At 35.8% G+C, this 23195-nt stretch overlaps 1 protein-coding gene across 9 annotated transcripts in view; it reads right to left on the reverse strand.

The window, feature by feature from the left end:
• The window catches only part of UBN2 (ubinuclein 2), a 90204-nt gene that overhangs the window by 40091 nt on the left and 26918 nt on the right, over window positions 1-23195 (reverse strand). For 7 of the 9 annotated variants that reach the window (XR_003679706.2, XR_003679705.2, XR_003679704.2 and 4 more), the window contains exons 3-12: window positions 22917-23018; window positions 17640-17777; window positions 16850-16953; window positions 14328-14817; window positions 9153-9223; window positions 5405-5534; window positions 2646-2764; window positions 2028-2141; window positions 1302-1445; window positions 513-563 (exon numbers count right to left, since the gene is read on the reverse strand). Coding sequence is in view for 6 of the 9 variants with exons in the window: in XM_055084801.1 (XP_054940776.1) it covers window positions 513-563; window positions 1302-1445; window positions 2028-2141; window positions 2646-2764; window positions 5405-5534; window positions 9153-9223; window positions 14328-14817; window positions 16850-16953; window positions 17640-17777; window positions 22917-23018 (1463 nt within the window). In the remaining 3 variants the exon portion in view is untranslated. The remainder of the gene's footprint in view (window positions 1-512; window positions 564-1301; window positions 1446-2027; window positions 2142-2645; window positions 2765-5404; window positions 5535-9152; window positions 9224-14327; window positions 14818-16849; window positions 16954-17639; window positions 17778-22916; window positions 23019-23195) is intronic. The other 2 variants (XM_055084800.1, XM_028489678.2) reach the window with 2 other exon arrangements.

Genomic DNA, 23195 nt, shown 5'->3' on the forward strand with positions numbered 1-23195 from the left:
GAAAGATTCAGTTTTGGACAGAGGGAAGGACGTGAAGAGTATGTTAATTTTGTGGAATAAAACATTGCAAGGCAAGGCTAGGTAGGATATACACAGAACTGTCTTGGAAAGCATGAGGCTAACAGATTACCTTTGTAGAGGGTCATTAAGAGGGAAAGAAAAAGTATACAAAACAACTGGAGGGCAGATGGTCCAGGAACAAAGGAAACCACCAGAGCCTTCGTGTTTACATGGTTTCTCACTACCAGATCTCAGGCCAATATGTTACATTATGGATTCAAGTTTTTAGAGACTAGCCTGAGAAGTTCTTTAATAGATAAATGTGTCCTGAGATCTACAGAGTCAACAGTTTAAACGATTTTTAAAAACAAAAAAGAAGTGGTAAGACAGACTGTATAAATGTACGTTTAAGTTCTATTTTACCTAGCATTTAATAAATGATATTTTTGTTTACTAAATATCATAATGTGGATAAATATAAATGAAGAAATCTGGAGTCTGCATTTACTCACGGAGCAGAAGTAAGATGATTATGTACACTCCGACTTTCCTTAAAAAGCATTCTGGAAAAATTAAAAGGACACAATTATTTTTCCACAGCAGATAATAACATGATAATCACTTTGTCATTTTCATCATTTAATATTCAATAGGCTACTACCTGCTTTTTTTTATCAAGTAAAGACTTATAATGGTACAGTAAATTCAATAACCTATTTAATGGGAAATGTTATATTACCTCTTTATTTAAATCTTTTAACAGATTTCTGTTGATTTAAGATGAATACTTTAGGATGACAGGTTGAGACAGCCAAGTCTATTAATTTTAACATTCTTTACTTAACTCTTTAAACTGGGCTACACTTAGTTTTAGAGATACCACTCTACATTGACTATTTTCAATAGCACTAAGGCTGTGCCTCTTTTTCTACACTCTAAATCTTGTACTCAGTTACTTATCTTCATGATACCCATATAAAGTTCCCCTTCCAAAGTTCAAAACCTTCTCCCCCCCTCCCCTTTTCTCTTATTAGGAAATTCACGTGCAAAAAAGAAAAAGTGGTTGGTAAAAAAAAAAAAAAAAAAAAAAAATCACCTTTATGTGTATCTCTATGTCCATGTGACTAATTGTTTTGTCTTTTAAGTGAGTGAAGCTTTCAAAGCAGACATCATCTGAGATGACTGTAAAGAATGTTAAACACACTAGGTTCTTAGGAAAATGAATGCCATATGTGTGTATGTATGTCTTTAATAACAGCAATAAAAAAGTAAAATAAAATCTAGGATGTCATATTTCTTACCTTGCCTGCATCCAGCCCTTAGGCCACAATGGTTTCACCTCTGTCTCCATAAAGGATTTAAGATAATCCTCAGCAGACTGGCTTTTATTTGGCTCTAACTCATAGCATCCCAATTTGATCTCAACAAGGTTACATAACAAAGTTCTAAACAGATTAAAAATATATATTTATATATAAATCTGACTGCAAAATTGTAGAAAATTAAGCTTGAAACAGATTTTTTAAAAGCACACAAATCTGACAGCAATAATAAAGACTATTATCTGAAGAATTCAGAAGATGACATGAAGATAAATAATTTCTAACATATATCATTCAGTGTACTATAGCCAAATTCCCAATATGAGATAATTTCCTTTGAAACCTTTAATCCAGGCACCAAAGATTAAAAGGGATAGTCCTACAACTAAACCCTCCACTTGGAGTACAGAAATACTGGTAAGAAAGATGACTGGTTACACAAATATATTTAGTACTTCACCTCTGAAACCAGTATGACTTACTCAATAATAAGATTAACTTATAAAAAGTACTATATGTAAATAAAAGTGATAGAACTCTAAGGATATTAGAACCAAATTAATTTTCTCTTGAATAAATTTTTCCTACACACTAACTTTTGGTTGCTTCTATCTAGTTTTCCATTTACTATTGATTCTTTTTATGAGAAACCTTACTTCTGCATCATCTATATGGTTAAAAGTGAAGGTTTTGGTTAAATCTTACCTAATGGTGTCATCCCAGTGGAATTTCTTCCTTGGTCCTATGACACGTTTCCCTGGTTTCTCATCATCATCTTCCTCAGATCCATTTTTTTCTCGTTCTTCATCTGTTTGAAACCTAAAAATGAAAACCATTTTATGAAGCAAAGTTTCAACCCAACACTGCCTATAATATGCTCCTTAGATACTTGAATTGCTTAATTGAATGTTAACTCAAAAGACAGGGTAAATGAGGAGTCTACCTTTCCACATAATACTTTGAATTTGAAGTGCATTATAAAGTGCTCTGGTAAATAAGGTCTTCAAACTCTACTATAAAGGCATGAACACTTATCTTTTGTATCCAACTTCAACCAGTCAAGTAGGTCAACACGTGAAATGTCTGACCAGCGTCAGCTCTAGCTTTGATCACATCCATACACTAAATCAAAAGACCTTTTGCCTTTCATACCAAAGCAGTTGAGTGGGAAGTGACTTGCCATTTAGAAAATATATTCAATTATACCACTTCAGTGGTTTATGTGGATTTCTACTTGGTGATGAAGTCTACTTAAGACCAATCCCTACCAGCTACAAGTATTTCTCAAATGCAAAAGCCAGTCCAAATAGAAGAGGTACATACTTGGCACACTTAGCTTGATTACGAGCCTGGCAGTCCTCCTGGTATTTAAATAGCTGTTCAGGCATGACATTGCTAACAGCCAGTTTCAGTTTTTGCAGAGGTTCTCTTAAACGATCATCCTGAGGGAAAAAAAACACTGAAAGTTTTTTCAAACATATTTACAAAACTTATTTTGCAAGCAGATCCTCAAAAGATGAAATCTGGGTTTTTAGATATTGATCACACATTTAAAATGTTAGCATATTCAAATACGGACATTTCTTCTAAAATGCTGACTTCTCATAATGCACACTGTATATAAAATTAGGATAACCCTACTTCCCAGACAGCCAAGCAGAGTCCCAGTTTTTGCCTGTTGCCTCAGCATAATTATTAATAGTGCTCAATTACACTCTTAAAAATACTCCAGTAAATTTTATGGACACTTTAACTGTAATAAAATGAGCAAATAGAGAACAAAATCTACATTGTGCAGACTACTACCAGTCAATCCCCATTATGATGGGGAACTAGTACCACAAGAAGAGATCCTGCTTTGGAGGACTGAAATGCACAATCTGGTTTGGTGACTACCAACAGAATGTTGGCATCCTGTTTTCTTGTTTATTGTTGGTAACCGTGACTTAAGCCGTAAGCAAAAATGCAAGGTCAAGGCCAAAGTGAAAGAGGAAAATGGGAGACTCTTATTCACGTCGGTTCAGGGCAAAAAGAAAAGTATGTTTGTATTTGACAGCTTTAATCAATCAGTTTATTAATTTCATCTTGCAAGTACCAAAATATATATGCAGCTATTTAGAACATACTCTTATTACTGTCATAGGTGCAGAAATATTAGACTTTGCTTTTCTTACTGACACCACTGTGTTTAAAATGTGATTTTTGGTAAGGAGAAGATTTTTAGGAATGCAATTATCATGTTATGGCAGGTATGTTTTACAAATTAAAACATTTTATTTTATTAATAACATTAATTTTATTAATAAAAACAAAATACAAATATTACTAACAAGCATTTTACTTATTTCATGCATACCAATTAATAAATATTATTGCACATATGACAGTGTCTGCTATAAAATCCCATTTTAAAAAATGGAAGATCCAGTATCATGGTTTCTGGGTGATCTCATCTTAAGAATTACATAGCTGAGACTATCTGCCTGGGAACAATCCAAATATACATCAACAGTAAAATGAATAACTGAGACATATTCACACAATGGAACAGTGTACACACAGCAGCAAAAATGGAGTTCCCCTACATGTAAAGGCAGATAAATCTGAGATGCATAATGGTGAGTGTAAAAAAGCAAGCTGCATATGAAAACAGACACTACTACTCCATTTATATGAAGCTCAAAAACATGTCAAACCAAACAATATAATGTTTAGGGAAACAAAGGTACATGATTATACCATATAAAGAAAAGCAAGGGTTAGATAAATGTCTTTTTTCCATAGCCAACATCCCATAGTCAATGTCCAGGCATAGGCACAAAATCTGAGACCTCAAATAAATTTCATTTGTTCATTAACCTGCTTTGAATTGAGAAAGAACTACAGTTTCTCAATTCAAAAGAACTATTTTATTAATAGAAGTATAGCACCTATAACAAAGAATTCTATGCCTGTCAGATCACACCTACTGCGGTGATCCAGAGCACCACACTCAGTCCCCTATTTGTACCATGCTGTGCTTTGTGACTCTAACCCCCCGACTAGAAAAGTTTAGACTGACTCAAAAGAATACAACCAGAGTTTTCAACCCAAGAATATGGACTGGGATGAGAACTCTACGGTCAATCTCTGTGTGTAGCTTTTCTGTAATATAAAACCTTGGAAATAAAGAAAACTTATCTGCAGATGCACATAAAAGGATAAAAGTGAGATAGGGCGAGAGAGGTAAAGAGAAACAGAGTTAATTCAGATTATCAGTTCCCATTCCTTCCTGGTTGCATTCTTGCCCTTAATTACAGGAAATAACCTTTATTCATAGAAAAAAGTATTCTTTTTTTATCTTAAACTGCATCCAAGTTATTTTTTCTACAACTTGCAAGTTGTAAATATTTTTAAAATACATAGTCAAACAAATCATTAAAGGAAGAGTAATCAGGACAGTAAAGGTACTGAAGCCCATTTTATATGAAGTAAAGAAGGGGACATAATTTGTGAATAAACGCAAGAGGAGAATTAGGACCAACAGGATGGAAAGCACTTGGATTTGGCTCAACATATGCAAGAACTTCCTGATATTGTAATGAAATAAGTTTCTGATCACTGGAAGCATGCAAACTTGCACAATTACTTAGAGGCATGGTAGTCAAGAAGAATCTAGCAAAACATGGATGATTACACTAGGTAATCTTTAAGTTTACGTGCAACCCTGTGATTCTTTCCATTGGTCTTCATGTCAGTGTGAGCATATCTGTATAGGTCCATTTCAGGAACAAGAAAATTGAATTATACGTATGTCAGATTATTTGTTGAGGGCAAAGTTGTGTCAGTTGTGGAAATGAGGTTAATTTACCTAGTCCAAGAAGCATTAGAAAACATTATGTCTCATCTAAACCTCTCAATTGATGAAAACCAATTTTTTCCCAGGGGATCCAACATGCTATGATTACTAAAGAACATCCTATGGTTACTAAATATGTACAATACAACTATAAAGCAATTAGTATGCAAAAGCAGCAAACAGAAATCAGTCTCCTTTCAGGTTATAAAACCCCAGATGCAGGTATTATTGTTCCTCTTCTTACCTGGACATTGAGATGTAACTTCTTTAGACGTTTTACCAGTGTTTCTTTATTGCATGGCACAAAAGCTTCAAGGTGGGAGTAGACACCGCTACGAATGACAGGGCCTAGTTCCTGCAGCTGTAACTCAATGCTGACCAAAAACAATAACAAATAAGTAGTACAGAATTTCTTTTAGGTAGTAACAAACAAGCAAGGAGGCAGAAGCAGTGATTCTTTTCTCCTTTTACCTTTCCATGATTTCTTAGAAGTATTTTTCAAGGAAAAATAAAAAAACCCCATAAATCATAATGCTATAAAAAATTTCAATGAATCTAGTTTAAAAGTAGAATTTACAACCCCAACAAGATGGCAAATAATTTTTTTTGCTTTCTTTTTTTTTATTGAGGTAACTTGATTTACAATACTATGTTAGTTTCACATATACAGGAAAGTGATTCACTTATATATATATATAAATACTTTTTCAGACTCTTTTCTATTATAGGTTATTATGAGATATTTAATATAGTCCCCTGTGCTATACAGTAAGTCCTTGTTGTTTATCTATTTTATATATAGTAGTGTGTATCCTAAACTCCTAGGAATTCCCTGGTGGTCCAGTGGTTAGGACTCCACGGCTTCCACTGCAGGGGGCATGGGTTCGATCCTTGGTTGGGGAACTAAGATACTGCAAGCTGCATGATGCAGCCAAAAAAACCCACAAAAAACCTAAACTCCTAATTTATTCCCCACCCCGCCCAAATACGTTTTTGATGACAGGGGCAAAGTCTACATTTTTGGGTAAAGCACAGGAACTCCATTATTAACCAAAAGCTCACTTCCTCAAAGAGACATCATACTTCCCCTCACCACCCTGCAACTGCTATACTAGTAGAGTCACAGTTTCAGTGAATTCTTAAGAGTATTTTTTCTTTAAAGGTGTTTGAAAAAATTACAGATTCAGAAGAGGTAAAGCCCTCCTGGCTACACACACAGACTGTTTTATCCTTCTTTGTTTTCCTTATTGTGCCTCCACTGAACTAGATATTTAATAGTTAGCTCAATTTATTCCAGTTCTCCAGTTCCTGCTAAAAGGGTATTTAACCAAACAGTTACTTCAAAAAAAAAAAAAAAAAAAAAAAAAAAAGGAAGAGTTTGTAATAGCCACCATATTCTCAGCAGGACAAGCCTACTGATAAACAATTGAGGTTTCTTCCAAATGGAAGACAGTATATCTGGCAGTTGCTACTGTAGAAAGATGAGAACAGATGTTAATTTGAAGGTCAAGACCAAACTGGGGTCCTTGGCAACGAACTATGTCCAAATCTTCATGTTTTACTATAGAACAAGGTGCAAACAGACGTAAATATTTTCACAAATATAAGGTGCATCCAAAGATTCAATTAACAGCTTTTGGGGAAGGAAAGAAACCCTGCCAGATCAAATGTGTCCAACACTTATAATATACACAGCAATTTCAGAAACAATGAAATGTGGAAAACTATACTCCTTAGAATTGACAGCTGAAAATTCTTGGTATTAGAGAAGCCAAATAGAACAGAAGAATAAATAAAAAGACGTTTAAGGCCTATTAGAGCCAGAGGGTCAAATCAGAGGTTCACATGGAAGACAGTCACTATGGTCATGAGTTCTGTGTACAAACACTTGGTTAAATATTGTGGTTAGATCTTTATGAAAAGTCAAGACTCTGGGTAGGAGGCATTCTAGGCTTGCCCCATTATAAAAGCTTAGTTAAAGCTGAAAATAAAATAGAAACTCCAAGTAGTAAGAGATTCCAAGTAAGAAAAGACTGACTCAATGACCTACTTATAAAAATTAGTAGTTTCCAAACAGGGGTTAACTCAGAAACAGGAAGTGCTGACTCCCTGCTCCTAAGCCCATAATATCAGGTAAAAATTAGAGAAATGTATTAACCCTAGAGGTTACTGACTGTATTGGTCTATCCCAAATATATACAAATTCATATCTGAGAGCAGTTTAAGTACACATCCCTCACACATATACTTTAATATTTTTTTTCTCACTAAGAATTCTAATGTTTTAGTATATGGGGACAATAAAATACACCTGAATAAATTCATGGGAATTACTACCCCAAATAATCATGTCTCATATGCCCTTAGACAATCAACTCAGTCCAGAGAAATAAGGGATGTCTATTCAGGAAAGTGGAAAAAGAAGACAAGGGGGCATAAGAAAGTCACTACAAAGGAAAAAATTCAACTCAGAACACTAGGGCTTGTAGAATTAGAGGCACACTCTCAGTGAAATAAAAAGCAGATGGACTGCAAGAAAACTAGTAGATTCGTTTTAAGACAGACATGGCAGGAATTAACAGAGATGCTTCTTTGAGATGTTATATCCCAAGGATGATATTTTGATTCTCTCAGGAGAGAAAGAGTTGCCCCCTTACAGAAGAGTAAAATAAAAAAGGACTGTCTCAGTCACAGGAAAAAGACCTGATCTAGAAAACTTAGGGCTCTTAGGTTAAAAAAAAAAAAAAAAAAAAAAGCTAGTCATATCCCAGATTTTGGAATCTGGGACAGCTCTGATGAGTTATGGTTACACTGTTTATTGAATCTAAGGTTTAAAAGGGAGCTAGGTAAAAGGAGGTGGAACAGACAGGAAGAAACTGCAGGCAGACAGAATCAATCTGAAAACCCCTGGCTAAAATAAAGAATAGGAACAAGAAATTCCTCTGTCTCCATGTTACTAGCATACTAGGTTATGTGTTTTATGAGTCCATGGGGACCAAAATGATTTTTTAAGTACTTCAGGAGAATGAGAGATTGCATTAATTAAAACAGTTATCAAAACCAATAAGCTAATCCATCCTTTATATCTCATGAGAAACTATCTCCATTATATATTTAAAAGACAGGAATCGTAGTATTGGGAACACTGCCTTGTTTCTTTGTATATGATGCTACTGAACCACCAAAAGTAGGCATACATTATTTTCATCAGAGAGGAATTTGCTGCTTTTCCCAGGACCACTTCCTTTTTGCCCATTTCTGCTTGTAGCCAATTATATACTCAATTTCTGGAACCACGGTCAAAATTTATAAGCCAACAGGTTTATAAGTACAGCTTATTTGACCATAGTCTTAGAACGTGCAACTTCATTAATGTTAAACTCTAGCTAAGGGTGAAAATTATCACTAATTTAAATACAATTTATATCATAAACCAGCTTTTACCCTTTCCTTTCCAATTTAACATCTGTCTTCTCCACACTGCCTCCGTCCTATCCCACAAACATGATTCTTCATTAAACCACACTTTCCATTTGGCTATAAATGTCTGTATGAATTATAATAAACCTCACTGGACACTAATGGAATTATTTTCCCCACGTCTGAATCAAAGTAGAAGGAAAGTACACCAAATTTAATACAAACAATCAGAACTGTCCCAGAAAGATATTTTCACATAACGTGACAAAGAATGCATTTAAATCTAGGATAATATTCAACCCATACAGCAGTCACTTGCTCTGGCAGTTATAATAACATTGGAAGCTTTGATTATCATAAGGGGTCCTGGAGAACCAATGTATGTAGAAGCACCGTTTTGCTAAGAAACAAATGTTAATCACACAAGCTGTGAGGCCAAAAGGGAAGAGCTAATGCATGAGACTAGCCAACCACTCAGCATCTGTACCTCAAAGGCCTACTATATTTTTTAATGACTTCTTAAGGTTTAAATAACTTTCAAGGTTTCTTAATCAAAGAAGAAAATTACTTACTCCAGAAGAATATTATTCATATCCTGTGTAAAGAATTTTTTCCTTCCTTCTTCATCAAAAAGTTTGGCAGCCTAGAGAAACACAAGATTGTCAATGTAACTCCCAATAAACACATTACACATTATATGCTTCCATATCTATTTACTTAGAATAAGCTCCTTGAGGGTGGGGCTATGATTAACTTCACTTTGTATCCCAGCTTATTACCTGGCATGAGCAGGCAATTAAACAGTGCTGAAAGAAAATTTAGCAAACATAACATTCTTTCCTGTTATGTCTGTATTTCATTTTTCTGAATTTTCCTAAATTTAAAAAGTTACACAGGGACTTCCCTGATGGCACAGTGGTTAAGAATCCGCCTGCCAATGCAGGGGACATGGGTTTGAGCCCTGGTCTGGGAAGATCCCTGGTCCGTGGAGCAACTAAGCCCGTGCTCCAACAACTACCGAGCCTGCGCTCTAGAGCCCGTGAGCCACAACTACTGAGCCCGTGTGCCACAACTACTGAAGCCCACGCGCCTAGAGCCCATGCTCCGCAAAAGAGAAGTCACCGCAATAAGCCTGCGCACAGCAACGAAGAGTAGCCCCTGCTTGCAGCAACTAGAGAAAGCCCGCATGAAGCAACGAAGACCCAACGCAGCCAAAAATAAATAAAATAAATATTTATTTTTAAAAAATTATTATTATTTTTTTGCGGTACGCGGGCCTCTCACTGTTGTGGCCTCCCCCGTTGCGGAGCACAGGCTCCGGACGCTCAGGCTCGGTGGCCGTGGCTCACGGGCCTAGCCGCTCCACGGCATGTGGGATCTTCCCGGACCGGGGCACGAACCCGTGTCCCCTGCATCGGCAGGCAGACTCTCAACCACTGCACCACCAGGGAAGTCCCCAGAAGTCTCATTTTCTACAAGACAATACTGTCCAACAATGTGTCTGATATTCTATATATTATACTCATTACCATGTTTAATCTTCATTAACAGCCAGTGACATTGGTATTATAGCTCCCATTTTACAAACAAGGAACCTAAAGCTTACAGAAGTTACATGATATGCCCCCAAATCACACTGCTAGTAAGTGGTGAATCCAGACTCAGACCAGAAGCTTTCTGACTTCAACTGTACAACACTGTCACCCTGTACAAAGATACTCAGTTTACTTCAGCCAGTCTGGGTTCTACCTAATTACTAACAATGAAAAAATTAGCCACAGTCATTATCAAGGGATAAGCAACACTTAATTCAATGAGGAAAAAAATATTTTCATCACTGTGTTTGTCACCTTAACCAGTTTACCAGAAACAAAGAGTATGCAAACCAGGACACTGTACCATAAGCAAAATTTACTGGGGAAATCACAAAAGATAGTTTATCTTGAGATGCCCAAGATGTAAAACATCGAGAGGCCTGATCCAATAATCTGAGCAAGCCACGTGCTGACTCTGTCAGTCGGTAGACTGATAATTTTACGCTGTTTGACAACATCACATTCTGTAAATAGAAGAGGACAATTTCTGAGATGTGCCTCAGTGCTTCTTAGAAAGGATGAAGGGGCTTCCCTGGTGGTGTAGTGGTTAAGAATCCGCCTGCCAATGCAGGGAACATTGGTTTTTGAGCCCTGGTCCGGGAGGATCCCACATGCCACGGAGCAACTAGGCCTGTGAGCCACAACTACTGAGGCTGCGCTCTAGAGTCCGCGAGCCACAACTACTGAAGCCCGTGCTCCTAGAGCCCCTGCTCCGCAGCAAGAGAAGCCCCCGCTCGCCATGACTAGAGAAAGCCCACGCGTAGCAATGAAGACCCAACGCAGCCAAAAATAATAAATAAATAAAATAAATAAATTTATTTTTTTAAAAAAAAGAAAGAATTCACAGATACTAATAAGTGAAATGAATCTTCTTATTGATAATTTCCTATTAAGAGGTTAGGAAGTAGCTGTTCTAATCCTAGCATGGCTACTACAGAAAGAGTTTTTAGTATATGAGATATAACAGCAGCTTACAAGATTGAAACACACTAATTACTAATCAATTCTGTTTATTAAGTGAAAATGAATGGCATACAACACAGTGGACAGAGTGCAAGTTATAAAGCATGATGGTCCTGCCTTTAAATCCTGACTTTGCATCAAGCCTCACCCATTTAAAAATTATGTGGCCTTGGGAAATTCCTTTAACCTTTCTGAACCTTAGTTTCCTCATCTAGTAAATGGAAGAATACTACCTACCTCACATAATTGTTGGAGGATTAGACTACACAGTATATACAGTATTCTAAGCCCAGTCAGGGCACTGTCTCCTGAACAATAAATGATGTCTTGTGAAGCTGTGGGTCCCAGGAGCACTGCACTCAATACAAGGTATAGGTTTTTGCTAAATAAATAATAGCTGTTATTATTAATTATATATTGAAAAACCTGGATTACATCCCTAGCACTTTTTATTTAAAACATATAAAAGAAACTAAAGATTTTAGGGGCAACATGGGAGAGCAAAAAGCCAGTACCATTGAGTCAGGTGAACCCCTGTGTTTAAATTCAGGCTCCACCCCTTACTAGTTGTGTGGACTGACCAAGCTATTTAACCTACCTCCACTTAAGTTCGTTAACCATAAAAAGGAAACAATACCTACACTTCACATATAAAATGGTTAAGAATAGTGAATAAAAAACCTATTTGAGGGCTTCCCTAGTGGCGCAGCGGTTGCGCGTCCGCCTGCCGATGCAGGGCTCCACCCCTTACTAGTTGTGTGGACTGACCAAGCTATTTAACCTACCTCCACTTAAGTTCGTTAACCATAAAAAGGAAACAATACCTACACTTCATATATAAAATGGTTAAGAATAGTGAATAAAAAACCTATTTGATTAATAAAATGATTGTATACTTTTCAAAAAATAAGCACAGAAAATAGCAAAAGAATGAAAAACAAAGGAGGGGGAGGGAACAATAAAACAGAATATAAAAGAAAATGACAGAATAAAGATGAACTATATCATTATCATTATAACAGCAGTAGGTAAGATAAAATCTTAAAGAGAAAATCTTAAAAAACTCAGATGAGGTCGATAAACAAATTTCCACTTACATGCTGTCTGTAAGAGAAAGAGCTAAAATAAGTCAAAAAATAAAAGAATTCAAAAACAAGAAACAAGAGCTAAAATGAAGGTAAATGATGGGAAAAGCTATACCATGCAAAAATAAAGAAAGGAGTCTACAGTAAAATCACACAAAACTGAAATCAAGGTGAAAAGCATTAATAGCATAGAAAGGGTCACCTTCAAACGATAAACATCACAACAGAGATCTAGCCATCAAGAATTTTATGGGCCAACAAACAATACAGCATAGAAATAAACAAAGCAGAGGACTTCCCTGGTGGCACAATGGTTAAGAATCCACCTGCCAATGCAGGGGACACGGGTTCGAGCCCTGGTCCGGGAAGATCCGTCATGCCACTGAGCAACTAAGCCCGTGCGCCACAACTACTGAAACCTGCGTGCCACAACTACTGAAGCCCGCGTGCCTAGAGCCTGTGCTCCGCAACAAAGAGAAGCCATTGCAACAAGAAGCCCACGCACTGCAATAAAGAGTAGACCCCGCTCGCCGCAACTAGAGAAAGCCTGCGCGCAGCAACAAAGACCCAATGCAGCCCAAAAAAATTAAATAAATAAAATAAAAATAGCTCATGAGTAAAATAAAAGATACTTAGAAATAAATGACAGTGAAAATCTTACAAAAAAAGTAAAAAGAAAAGAAACAAAGCAAAAACTATGGTAAATACAAGTTATAACCTAAGAAACTCTGGCAATGAGATACTTGAGCACAACTCTCTGAGTCCTGAAGTAATAAATAAAGTACCTTAAAATAAGTAAAAATGTAAGAGAATTTAATAAGCCACAACCTCAGAAGAAATGCTAAAGAACAAAAACAGAAAAAAGAATAGAACTGATAAACAGAATCCATGAGTCAGTTGTTGGAAAAATTAGATAAATCTCTTGCTTCCCTAATCAGATATTTAAAATTCAGAAAGAGTTAAGAGAAATAAATAGAACATAGAGATTAATAAATTTAAAATGTGATTTAAATGGTTACTATAACCCTAGAAGAAAGAAACAAGTTGTAGAATAGTCCATACATTATACTTCGACTAACAATTATTTTTAATAACAACATATTTGCATATGCATGGATTAAAATCCAGAAAAATAAGTAGTTTAATAGTGGTTATCCCTGCTGGGGGTGGGGAATGTCTGATTATGGGGCATCTTTCCCTAAGTATAAAATACAATTTAGGGACTTTCCAGGTGGTCCAGTGGTTAAGAATCTGCCTTCCAATGCAGGGGATGAGGGTTCGATCCCTAGTCAGGGAACCAAGATCCCACATGCCTCGGGGCCACTAAGCCCACACTGCAACTAGAGAAGCCCAAGAGCCACAACAAAGACCCAGTGCAGCCAAAAAAAAAAAAAAAAACAAAAACAAAAACAAATTTTATATTGAGTGTATGACTTCTGTAATCAGGAAAAAAAAAGAGGACTAAAACATGGCATGGGTTCAAACAAACATGCTAAAGTAATAAAAAAGGGCATTTTAAGGAAGGTTTGAAGCATTTTAAGTCAAAATTATATTTCCCTGAGATTAAAGGGAGAACTGTACTGACATACCTGGATTTGTAGCTAGTTAAATAAAGATTATGTACCCAAGTCAATCAGGGGAGGAATCTACTGTGAAATGCTAAAATTTCAACTCTTAAAAGTTTGTCTAGTGAGAACACAATGTATGCTTACTAAAGCTGCTGATTAGCTGGTAAGGACTAGCTGGTAAAATCGATTGTAGAATAACTAGCTGTTAACATAGTTGGGACCAAGTTCAAGTACACTTCTGCATTGTTACTATTTGTTCCTACCATTCTTCTATTTTCTTTACATGACTATGTATGTATTTATGAAACCTATGCAGAAAAATATTTATAAAATGAGATAATAAAACAACCAACTTTTATCTATGTTATAACTATATTTAAAAGAAAAAGGCTATGCATAGAGCTAATGCTTAAAAGGAAATATAGAAAATAAAGTTACTTATAAGTAGTTAGGATTATAGGTTATTATTTTTGCCTGAAAGTAATTATTGTTATGTTTGTGCAGCAAACACAACACAAGAAAATTATCACACTTACTACACGGAGGTCTTCGATACGTTTTTCAAGAAGGACAGGCAGACCCTCTGGGAGTGTAGGTACCACCTTGGGCATAACTTGAGAGGCATAGGTTGGCTGGGTGGTGTTTCCATTCTCTCCTCCTGACTCAGAGAGGGGGCTACCATTAGAAGCAGCATCCAGTAATCTGTCAAAGTCGAAATCATCTAGCATCTCTAGGGCATTTTCAGCTTCCTGAAATAGTTCATGTTCATTTGTGCTAACAAAAATGGGGAGGTCTGGATCAGCACTATTCAGATTTAAGTCCGAGACATCATTTCCCAATGCCACGGCAGCAGAGGGGGTTTTATTCAGAGAGGAGGTTGAGAAGTTCACTGGGACTTTAGGGTTAGACTCCTTCCTTAATGCATCCTTCTCCTTTTGAAATTTTCTTATCATGGCAGCTAGAGAAAGAGAATCTTTATAACGTTTCTTCTTTTTTTCAGATTTGTGTGAATTTAGAGCCACAACTCTGTGAAGAAAAAAGTGATCAGTTAGGCTATGTATGATTTTAAAGGTTAAAACCCCAAGTAAATAAACAGGCACAGAATTAAAATAATCATTTGACAGGTGAGGAAGCAAATTTGTTACTAAATTACACTTTTACAATGGCATCTTCATCATCATCTGGACTGTCACTTATGAAAGGCAGATAGGTGAATGGCCGTTAGAGTGAAGAAAATGAAATAACGTCAACAGAAATAAACAAAAGTGAATAGAGCTCTGGTTTATTAAGTATACGAAGTTAGGGAATTCCCTGGCAGTCCATTGGTTAGGACTCCTTACTTTCACTGCCAAGGACGCAGGTTCAATCCCTGGTCGTGCATCTAAGATCCCACAAGCCCCTTGGCGTGGCCAAAATAAAAAAAAATAAAAGGAAATGAAAGTATACGAAGTTAAGCTTACTACTCTGTTTGGAATGTTCATTCTTTAGCACATCTATAAAGTAGGCACCTAAAGAATTAACGAAGTAAAGAAATGCACTTTTGCTGAAAACAGAGTTGATTACAACCGAGAAACCTACATAATACACCTTCAAACTGGTACCCCAGGTGTTTTGTGCTACAAACTGCCAAAGAAATGCAAAATGTCTGCGTCAATATGTGGGCCTTCATTCATCACCATGTCTTCTATCCAGACCCTATTCTATCTGCTACCACCTTCTGATCATTTTTCACTTTCCATTCTAGGAACAGCATTCTGAGGCTTTCGGATAGATACGTGTAATTTTCAATGACAACTTTCTCCCTATAGGGACTAAGAGGAAAGGGTGGTCTCAGTTTAGCTATCACCTTCTCTAAAAAGTCTTTTCTAAATTTTATGGCTTATATGCTTCTACGTGCACTACAGAACCTAAAAGATTATTAGTGCCTTACAGGTAGGCCAGTGTTTCATTTACTGTTATATATCCAAAACCCAGACAGTGTCTGGTACACAGTAAGCACTTAGTAAATATTTGCTGAATGAAATCAGTTACAAACTTGAGAAAATTATAAATTCAATAAAAGGCATTACTTACAGTTTTTGTTCATAAAGAAGTTTACTTGTAAATAATGAACATTTAAAACAACCAGTAGTAATATTTTTTTTTCTTAATAATTTCTTAATGACTCAGGGATCACTATAATCTCATGTTTAGGAGGGGGATAAATACCTCCCTACATCAACTCTGGGGATACTGACAGCCCCAAATTCAGATGTACCTCCTCTGCTAAGGAGGGGAGGAAAATCCAGCCTCTCACAAGTTTTTGTCCCTTGACTCTACAAAAAAAGCCATAGAGAAGTAGAGACAAATGGTAGCTTTATGACTGCAAGGTACAAACATTTATTCTTATGACTTTATTTTTTTCTTTTCTTTTTCTTTCTTTCTTTTTTTTCGTGGTTGTGCCTAGCAGCTTGCGGGATCTTGGTTCCCCACCAGGGATCAGGAATTTCACCAAGGCCCCGGCAGTGAAAGTGTTGAGTCCTAACCACTGGACTGCCAGGGAATTCCCTCTTATGACTTAATAAGGCTTTTGAGAAATTCTATTTGGTTTTTTAGAGGCCATATCATTATCTAAAGTCACAAGCGTTAAGAATAGCTAAATAAAATCAATGACTTTTAAAAAATATTAAAACGACCATAAATCGTTTATACAAAGACTACCGCCAATTGTCAATCCCCAGGCATCTAAGCTCAGTTTTAGTACAAGAAAATTAAAATAACATGTTCAATGTTTGTACCATCTTTTCAAACTGGTTCCTGTTGATAAAATGTTGTAATGAGCAAAATACTTAACAAATTTGTAAATCTGATCTAAAACACCTTAATCTCTATGATGACTTCTACTTATTAATAAATACAATATTATTAAAATATAAGTTAATAGGTCACTGACATTTATAAATACTGTATTAAATTAGACCCAGCTAAGCTGAACTAATTAATGCTAAATATATCTTTCTAAAAGGAGAGTTTGTCATGCTACAACACTAGTTCCCTCATTATGTCTAATTTCACATACCCCAGTTGTTTCGGTACTTTTTTCCTTGGCTTCTTCTCCTTTTCCCCTTCTTCCTTCCGCTTCCGCTTCTTCATCTCAATATCATCTTCTTTCATTTTGGGAATCTACAAAATGATTAAATGCATAATTTACCTAAGTATTACTGCTTTACTCTCTGATGTTATCAATCCAGCATCCAGGGCAAGTGGTTCTTCTCAAATTTCAGGGTACATTAGAATTGCTTGTTAAAAATGCAGATTCTCTGGGTCCATGAGAACTCCCACCCCTGGTTTTGGTTCAGTTAAAGGTTTGGTAGAGCCTTTTAATCTGCATTTGTAACAAACATTTTGGTGATTCTGGTACAAATATGCCTTTGGCCCACACTTCAAGGAATGCTTATCTAAGGACATTCTATTAATTTCCCAAATACAATATATACATTCTATAAAATTTGCTTTACATCTTAGGAAAAGGAACAGCTATTAACAGTCATTTCCATATCAAGTCTTAACGTATCCTAGAACCTCAACCTTAGCCAGAAACAGATTATTAGACCAGATATGGAGAGAGAAGTTTTAAAAGAAAGTATTAGAATGATATTAGAATTATAATAATTTTATGATATAAAAATAAATTTCCCCATATCTACATAATTTTACTTTAAAGCATGTAATTAGCTATAAATTCATTAAACAATGGTTAGCATTTTACTTTTCCTTATATTCACAGCTGTAAAGAACAAGTAAAAATCAAAAAATATATTCTTTTAACTGAATGCTCTCATTACCGTTGCAATGTTGGATAAACTCACTTTGGGTGGCTTGTGCTTTTGGTTGTCTGTAATATCTTCTTCTTCAGTATCTGAAGCTTGGCGAAACTGGAGAGTGCCAGTGTTGATATAAAAGCCTCCATATTTTGTTGTTAGAGAAGCAGGAACTAATTCGTCATACTAGATTTAAAAAAAAGGCTTCAGATATATCTTATTATCTTTAATTCTATAAATATGTCAAAGAAATTCAATCACCATGTCAGAATCTTCCTTAAATCTTAACTGCAAAACTAACTGCAATGAGGATGTTTGTGAATAAATAAAGAAAAAGTTACTATCTGGAATAGAAATGAGCTCTGATCATTCAATATTTAAGAAATGAACTTCTGGAATACTGAAGCAGATTCTAAATATATCATCTGCTGAGAAAAATTTAAGGATCACTCCTATTCTTAATGACAAATGATTCTGATGAGAAATTGAAACAAGTTAAAACAAATGACTGAATGTCCAGGCAGCAAATGAACTTCATTTCTTACCATATTGGCATATAATTTTATTCATAAAGAGATTATAAAAAATAAAAGGTTATTTCTTCTGCCTTAGCTCTAAGCTTTTAAGTAGGGAATATTTTTTAAACATATAAAAGAAAAAGAGCATATATATATATGTTTTAAAGGGAAGTAGAAAAAGAACTGCCCTGTTTGGTAAGCATACACCGAGGGCCCATAATGAGCCAGGCACTTTGCTTCGAAAAAGAGACTCAAATTGTCTAAATCAGTCTGAATGTCCTCTAAGCCTGGATTTTAAGGTTTATCATTATCTCACCTGATGAAGCTGAAGAAAAAACAATCATTAAATGGAAGGTCAGTCTTAACTAAACGAAGATGTTCATGGCAGAAGAGAAAAAAAGGAACTACTTATCTAACAAAAGCAAGATACCTGCTACCTGGGTTCCCCAGAACTCTACTTAAGGGTTTTCTTAATATTACATAATTAGTCTTTAAGAAAGTCATATTTGTAAGGAAAATTCTTTGCCATGGGCAAAAAATATACAGAACATATTAGTTACTCTAAAAATATTAAGGTTAAGTACAAAAGTTGTGATTTTAACCCATATCATTTTAAATTACATGGAAAATGGAAAAAGAAAGAATGTACATTTAATCATATTGAATCAAAAAGGAATGAAGTTAGAAAAAGAAAAAGAAAAAAGGAATGAACTCCTTTCTTGTTGCTCCACTTGAGGGGCTACTACTGTACAAAGACCTACAGGCAAGACCTGCAGAAAGGGCCCAGTACTATCTGCAAGTAAAGGAGTGATGTGAGGAGTAAAGGATTAAAAGTGAAAAGGCTCTGTAGTAATTATTTTGAAAATGTGTAATTTTGATAAGATAAATACACCTGTACTTTTTGCTTACATATACTTGTATACTGCTTTATAACTTTCAATGCTTCTTCATATACATTATTTCACTTGATCCTCCTGATACCCTTTTGAGGCAAGGAAAGTAAATATTCCCATTTTATAAGTGAAAACCAAATTCAGAGAGGTTAAGAACCTTGCCAGAGTACTTTTATTAGTTTATGGCAGAGTCACGGACTGTTTCCCAGCCCATCCACTATACCAAGCAGCATCTCATGTGGAAAACACACTCATCACTAGGTTACCAGGCAATGTGCATGTGTTCAATGTCTGTCTTCTGCTGCAGTATTCTGCTGAGCTTTCCCTGTCAGAACACTTTGCAGGAGAACAAACTCTTTATGCTTATTTGATTTAGCCTTTTTTTTTTTTTTTTTTTTTTTCAAATTTAACTGGGTAGACTGTAATTTTATTTGCTAAATCTGGCAACTACACTAAAGTGACACAACTAGTAAGTGATAGAGCAAGGATTAATACACAGCCTCCACTGCACTGTGAATTATAAATGTGCCAAGCATTTTCTTTGTAAGGTACAGGAAATATTCTGGGTTTTTTTGTTTGTTTTCATTGAGGTAATATTGGTTTATATAACCTTACATAAGTTTCACATGTACATTATATTTCTACTTCTGTATAATTTAGCCTTTTAAGTACAATGTATTAAGAGGCAATGGATCACTGAACTTGAGAATCAGATTTACTAGATCCTTTGCCAACAACTAGCTATTGTGACCCAGAGTAAATCACTTAACATCAATACTTCAGGGATGTAAAACAGGAACAAAATTACTTACTTCATAAAGTTCTAGTGAAAGTTAAAAGAGATAACCTAAATAAAAGCATTACTCATGTCTGGTATTATTTCTCAATAACAAAAACATTTTCTTTCGGTCTTTTAAAAATTTGGCAGCATAAGTGTTAGACTAAAAATAATCTTCAAAAGTATTTATTTTCAGATATTATAGTAGTAAGTAGTATACAATTCTGAAAGTTAATTAGAACCAGATTATTATCACTCTCTATCGAATAATATATGAACAGTGAAAGCCTACTGGTGGGAATTCCCTGGAGGTCCAGTGGTTAGGACTCCGCTATTTCCCTGCTGAAGGCCCAGGTTCAATCCCTGGTAGGGGAACTAAGATCCCACAAGGCCAAAAGGCACATGGCACAGCAAAATAAAAAAAAAGGCCAACTGGCAATACAATCATTTAAAAAAACAGAGAATCATTTGGTTGGCTCGTAAGTGTTTTATGTCTGAATTATTGAATTATAATGAGAACCAAATAATCTATTAAGGACAATGATACAAAACTATTTTGCAAGTCAATAAACAATCTGTGCTTTAGTTCAATTTCCTCGTATAAAACAGGGACCTAACTTGTCCTATAAACGTCAGTAATTGTATAACTTATACAACTTACACCTATAAAATTTATCCTTATTTATTAGAGCAGCGGCTTTCAAATTTTCTTCACCACAACGCAAGTGGAAAATATACTACACATCAAAAGCCAGTGCATGGTACAAACACACACACATAATAAAAATCACATAATGTACTAGTGGTTTACTGTTAACAGCTCCTATTCTATTCTATTTTATTCTCTTTAAAAATGCTGGCCACAGTCTCTAAACTGATACACAGGTCCAATTATGGGTTATAAAAATCTGTTTGAAAAACATTCTATTCAAATATTTGGAATGCTACAAAGGAAAATATTAAAAATGCCATTTATGAAAGGCTGCATACTATATGACTCCAACTATATGACATTCTGGAAAAGGCAAAACTATGGAGACAATAAAAAGATTAGTGGCTGCAGGTGTTAGGGAGGGATGAACAGGCAGAGCACATGATTTTTTTAGGGCTGTGAAACTATGCTGTATGACAGTATAATGGTGGGTACATGTCATTACACAATCAAAAATGCCATTTATGAAAGGCTGCATACTATATGATTCCAACTATATGACATTCTGGAAAAGGCAAAACTATGGAGACAATAAAAAGATTAGTGGCTGCAGGTGTTAGGGAGGGATGAACAGGCAGAGCACATGATTTTTTTAGGGCTGTGAAACTATGCTGTATGACAGTATAATGGTGGGTACATGTCATTACACATTTGTTAAAACCCATAGAACGTACAACACCAAGAGTAAATCCTAAGGCAAACTATGGACTTTGGGTGATGATGCATCAATGTAGGTTCTTCGACTGTAACTAGTATACCACTCTGGTGGGGAAACGCTGATAATGGAAGCTGTGTTATGAGGGCAGGTAGTATATGGGAAATTTCTGCACCTTCCATTCAATTTTGCTATGAACCTAAAACTGCTCTAAAAAAATTAAGTTTACTAATTAAAAAAAAAATTTATTTATTTGGCTGCGCAGGGTCTTAGTTGCGGCATGTGGGATCTTTTCTTTTTTTAGTTCGGCATGCGGGATCCCTAGTTCCCTGACCAGGGACTGAATACAGGCACCCTGCATTGGGAGCGCAGAGTCTTAACCACTGGGTCACCAGGAAGTCCCAAGTTGATTAATTTTTTTAAAATTCTATTTATGTAAGCCTGAGTACATGGAATGTCCATTTATATATGGCTGAGTTCCCTCTTGGGTTACTTAGAATTCAAAAATCTACTTTACATATAATGTTAACACCAGTACCAATGCTTTATACTTGCATTATGCTTTTCAGTATGTCATTATCTTGAGACTCAGAGTACAAATTCTGCTGGGCAAGCCAGTCATAACAGAAAACTGGGTGATGCTAAAATAAAACACTTGCTCCTGGTCCACAGTGAATTAGAAACCAAGTGAGGTCTAGAATCTAGGACTTTTGACTTGAATGCCAAATCAAGGTCAAGACTGTTGAAAACATTCCATGCCCTAACCTACAAAAAGGCTGACAACATTTTTGGTAACAGGAAATCCTCTCTACTCCAAAGGCACTGTCAACATTTTATTTCTACAGACTAGGCTTGTAAACCAGTTTATATCAGGACACCAAAATAACACAGGAGTATGACAGGGTATCCCGCACGCCTTATGCTGGAAGTACCTCCTGTCACTCTCCTACCACTATATGCCTTGTCATCATCTACACAACCAAGCACTGTAGTAACAGGAAAAAGAGGTACTAATTTGTGGGTAGTATAACAGCGACCTTAGTGTCACTTTCTGTATATCCTAAGTAATCACTGAACACTGCAGAGGATATAATCCAGGGATTAGATTACTCTACTACACTGAGAAGAATGTAAGAACATATACCTTAACGACCCACCTAACAAGACATGCCTTTATTTATTTGCTGTGTGATCAATGGACTGCTGTAGTCCTGAAATGCTCTCTTGAATTCCTCTTCCTTTTATAAGAGAAAGAGGATTCCAGTGCAAAAGCTGTAGGGCTTGATCAAAACAGACAGTGATAAGGCCTGGCATTCAATTATCGCCACGATAGTAAGGTTTGGCAGCAATAAAAATATTAAGCACGTTTTAAAGACATCTGCCAGATTAACTTCAACCCAATAGCTCCAGTCTTCAAGATCACGTGGTTCTTATCTGGAAGTCATTTCAAAATATACCTGCCCAAGTTTGGGAGTATCAATAAAAATTCAAGATGTAAATACCCTTTGATCAATAAATCCCACTGCTAGAAATTTATCCTACACATATATTTGTACTCTATAATTATCTTACATACATACTCACGTACGCAAAGAGAAATGTATACAGATGCTCAACTACTTGTAAGCACATAAAACTGGAAACAATTTAGATGTATACTGAAAGGGGATTAGTTAGTAAAAACACTTGCTGAAACATTTAGTTACTTTTTCCTTGAATTCTACTATCCAAATAAAGAATTGCTGCTATATTAAAGATACATTACTCACAGCCTCTGAATTATCAATAAATGGATCTGTCTCATCATAGCCAAAGCCTATATCGATTAAATCTTGTAGCCGATCCTTCCGGTGTTTACGGGGCTTCCCACCCTGTGAAGAACAGATATGTTAGACTGATTCAGTACTCATGCTGTTTCCATAAAATTTAAAAACACCTGTTAGAAAATAAACAAATCGGACCTAATGAAACTTAAAAGCTTTTGCACAGCAAAGGATACCATAAACAAGATGAAAAGACAATCTTCAGAATGGGAGAAAATATTTGCA

Source organism: Physeter macrocephalus, chromosome 5 (assembly GCF_002837175.3).
Source record: "Physeter macrocephalus isolate SW-GA chromosome 5, ASM283717v5, whole genome shotgun sequence".
Classification (NCBI taxonomy): domain Eukaryota; kingdom Metazoa; phylum Chordata; class Mammalia; order Artiodactyla; family Physeteridae; genus Physeter; species Physeter macrocephalus.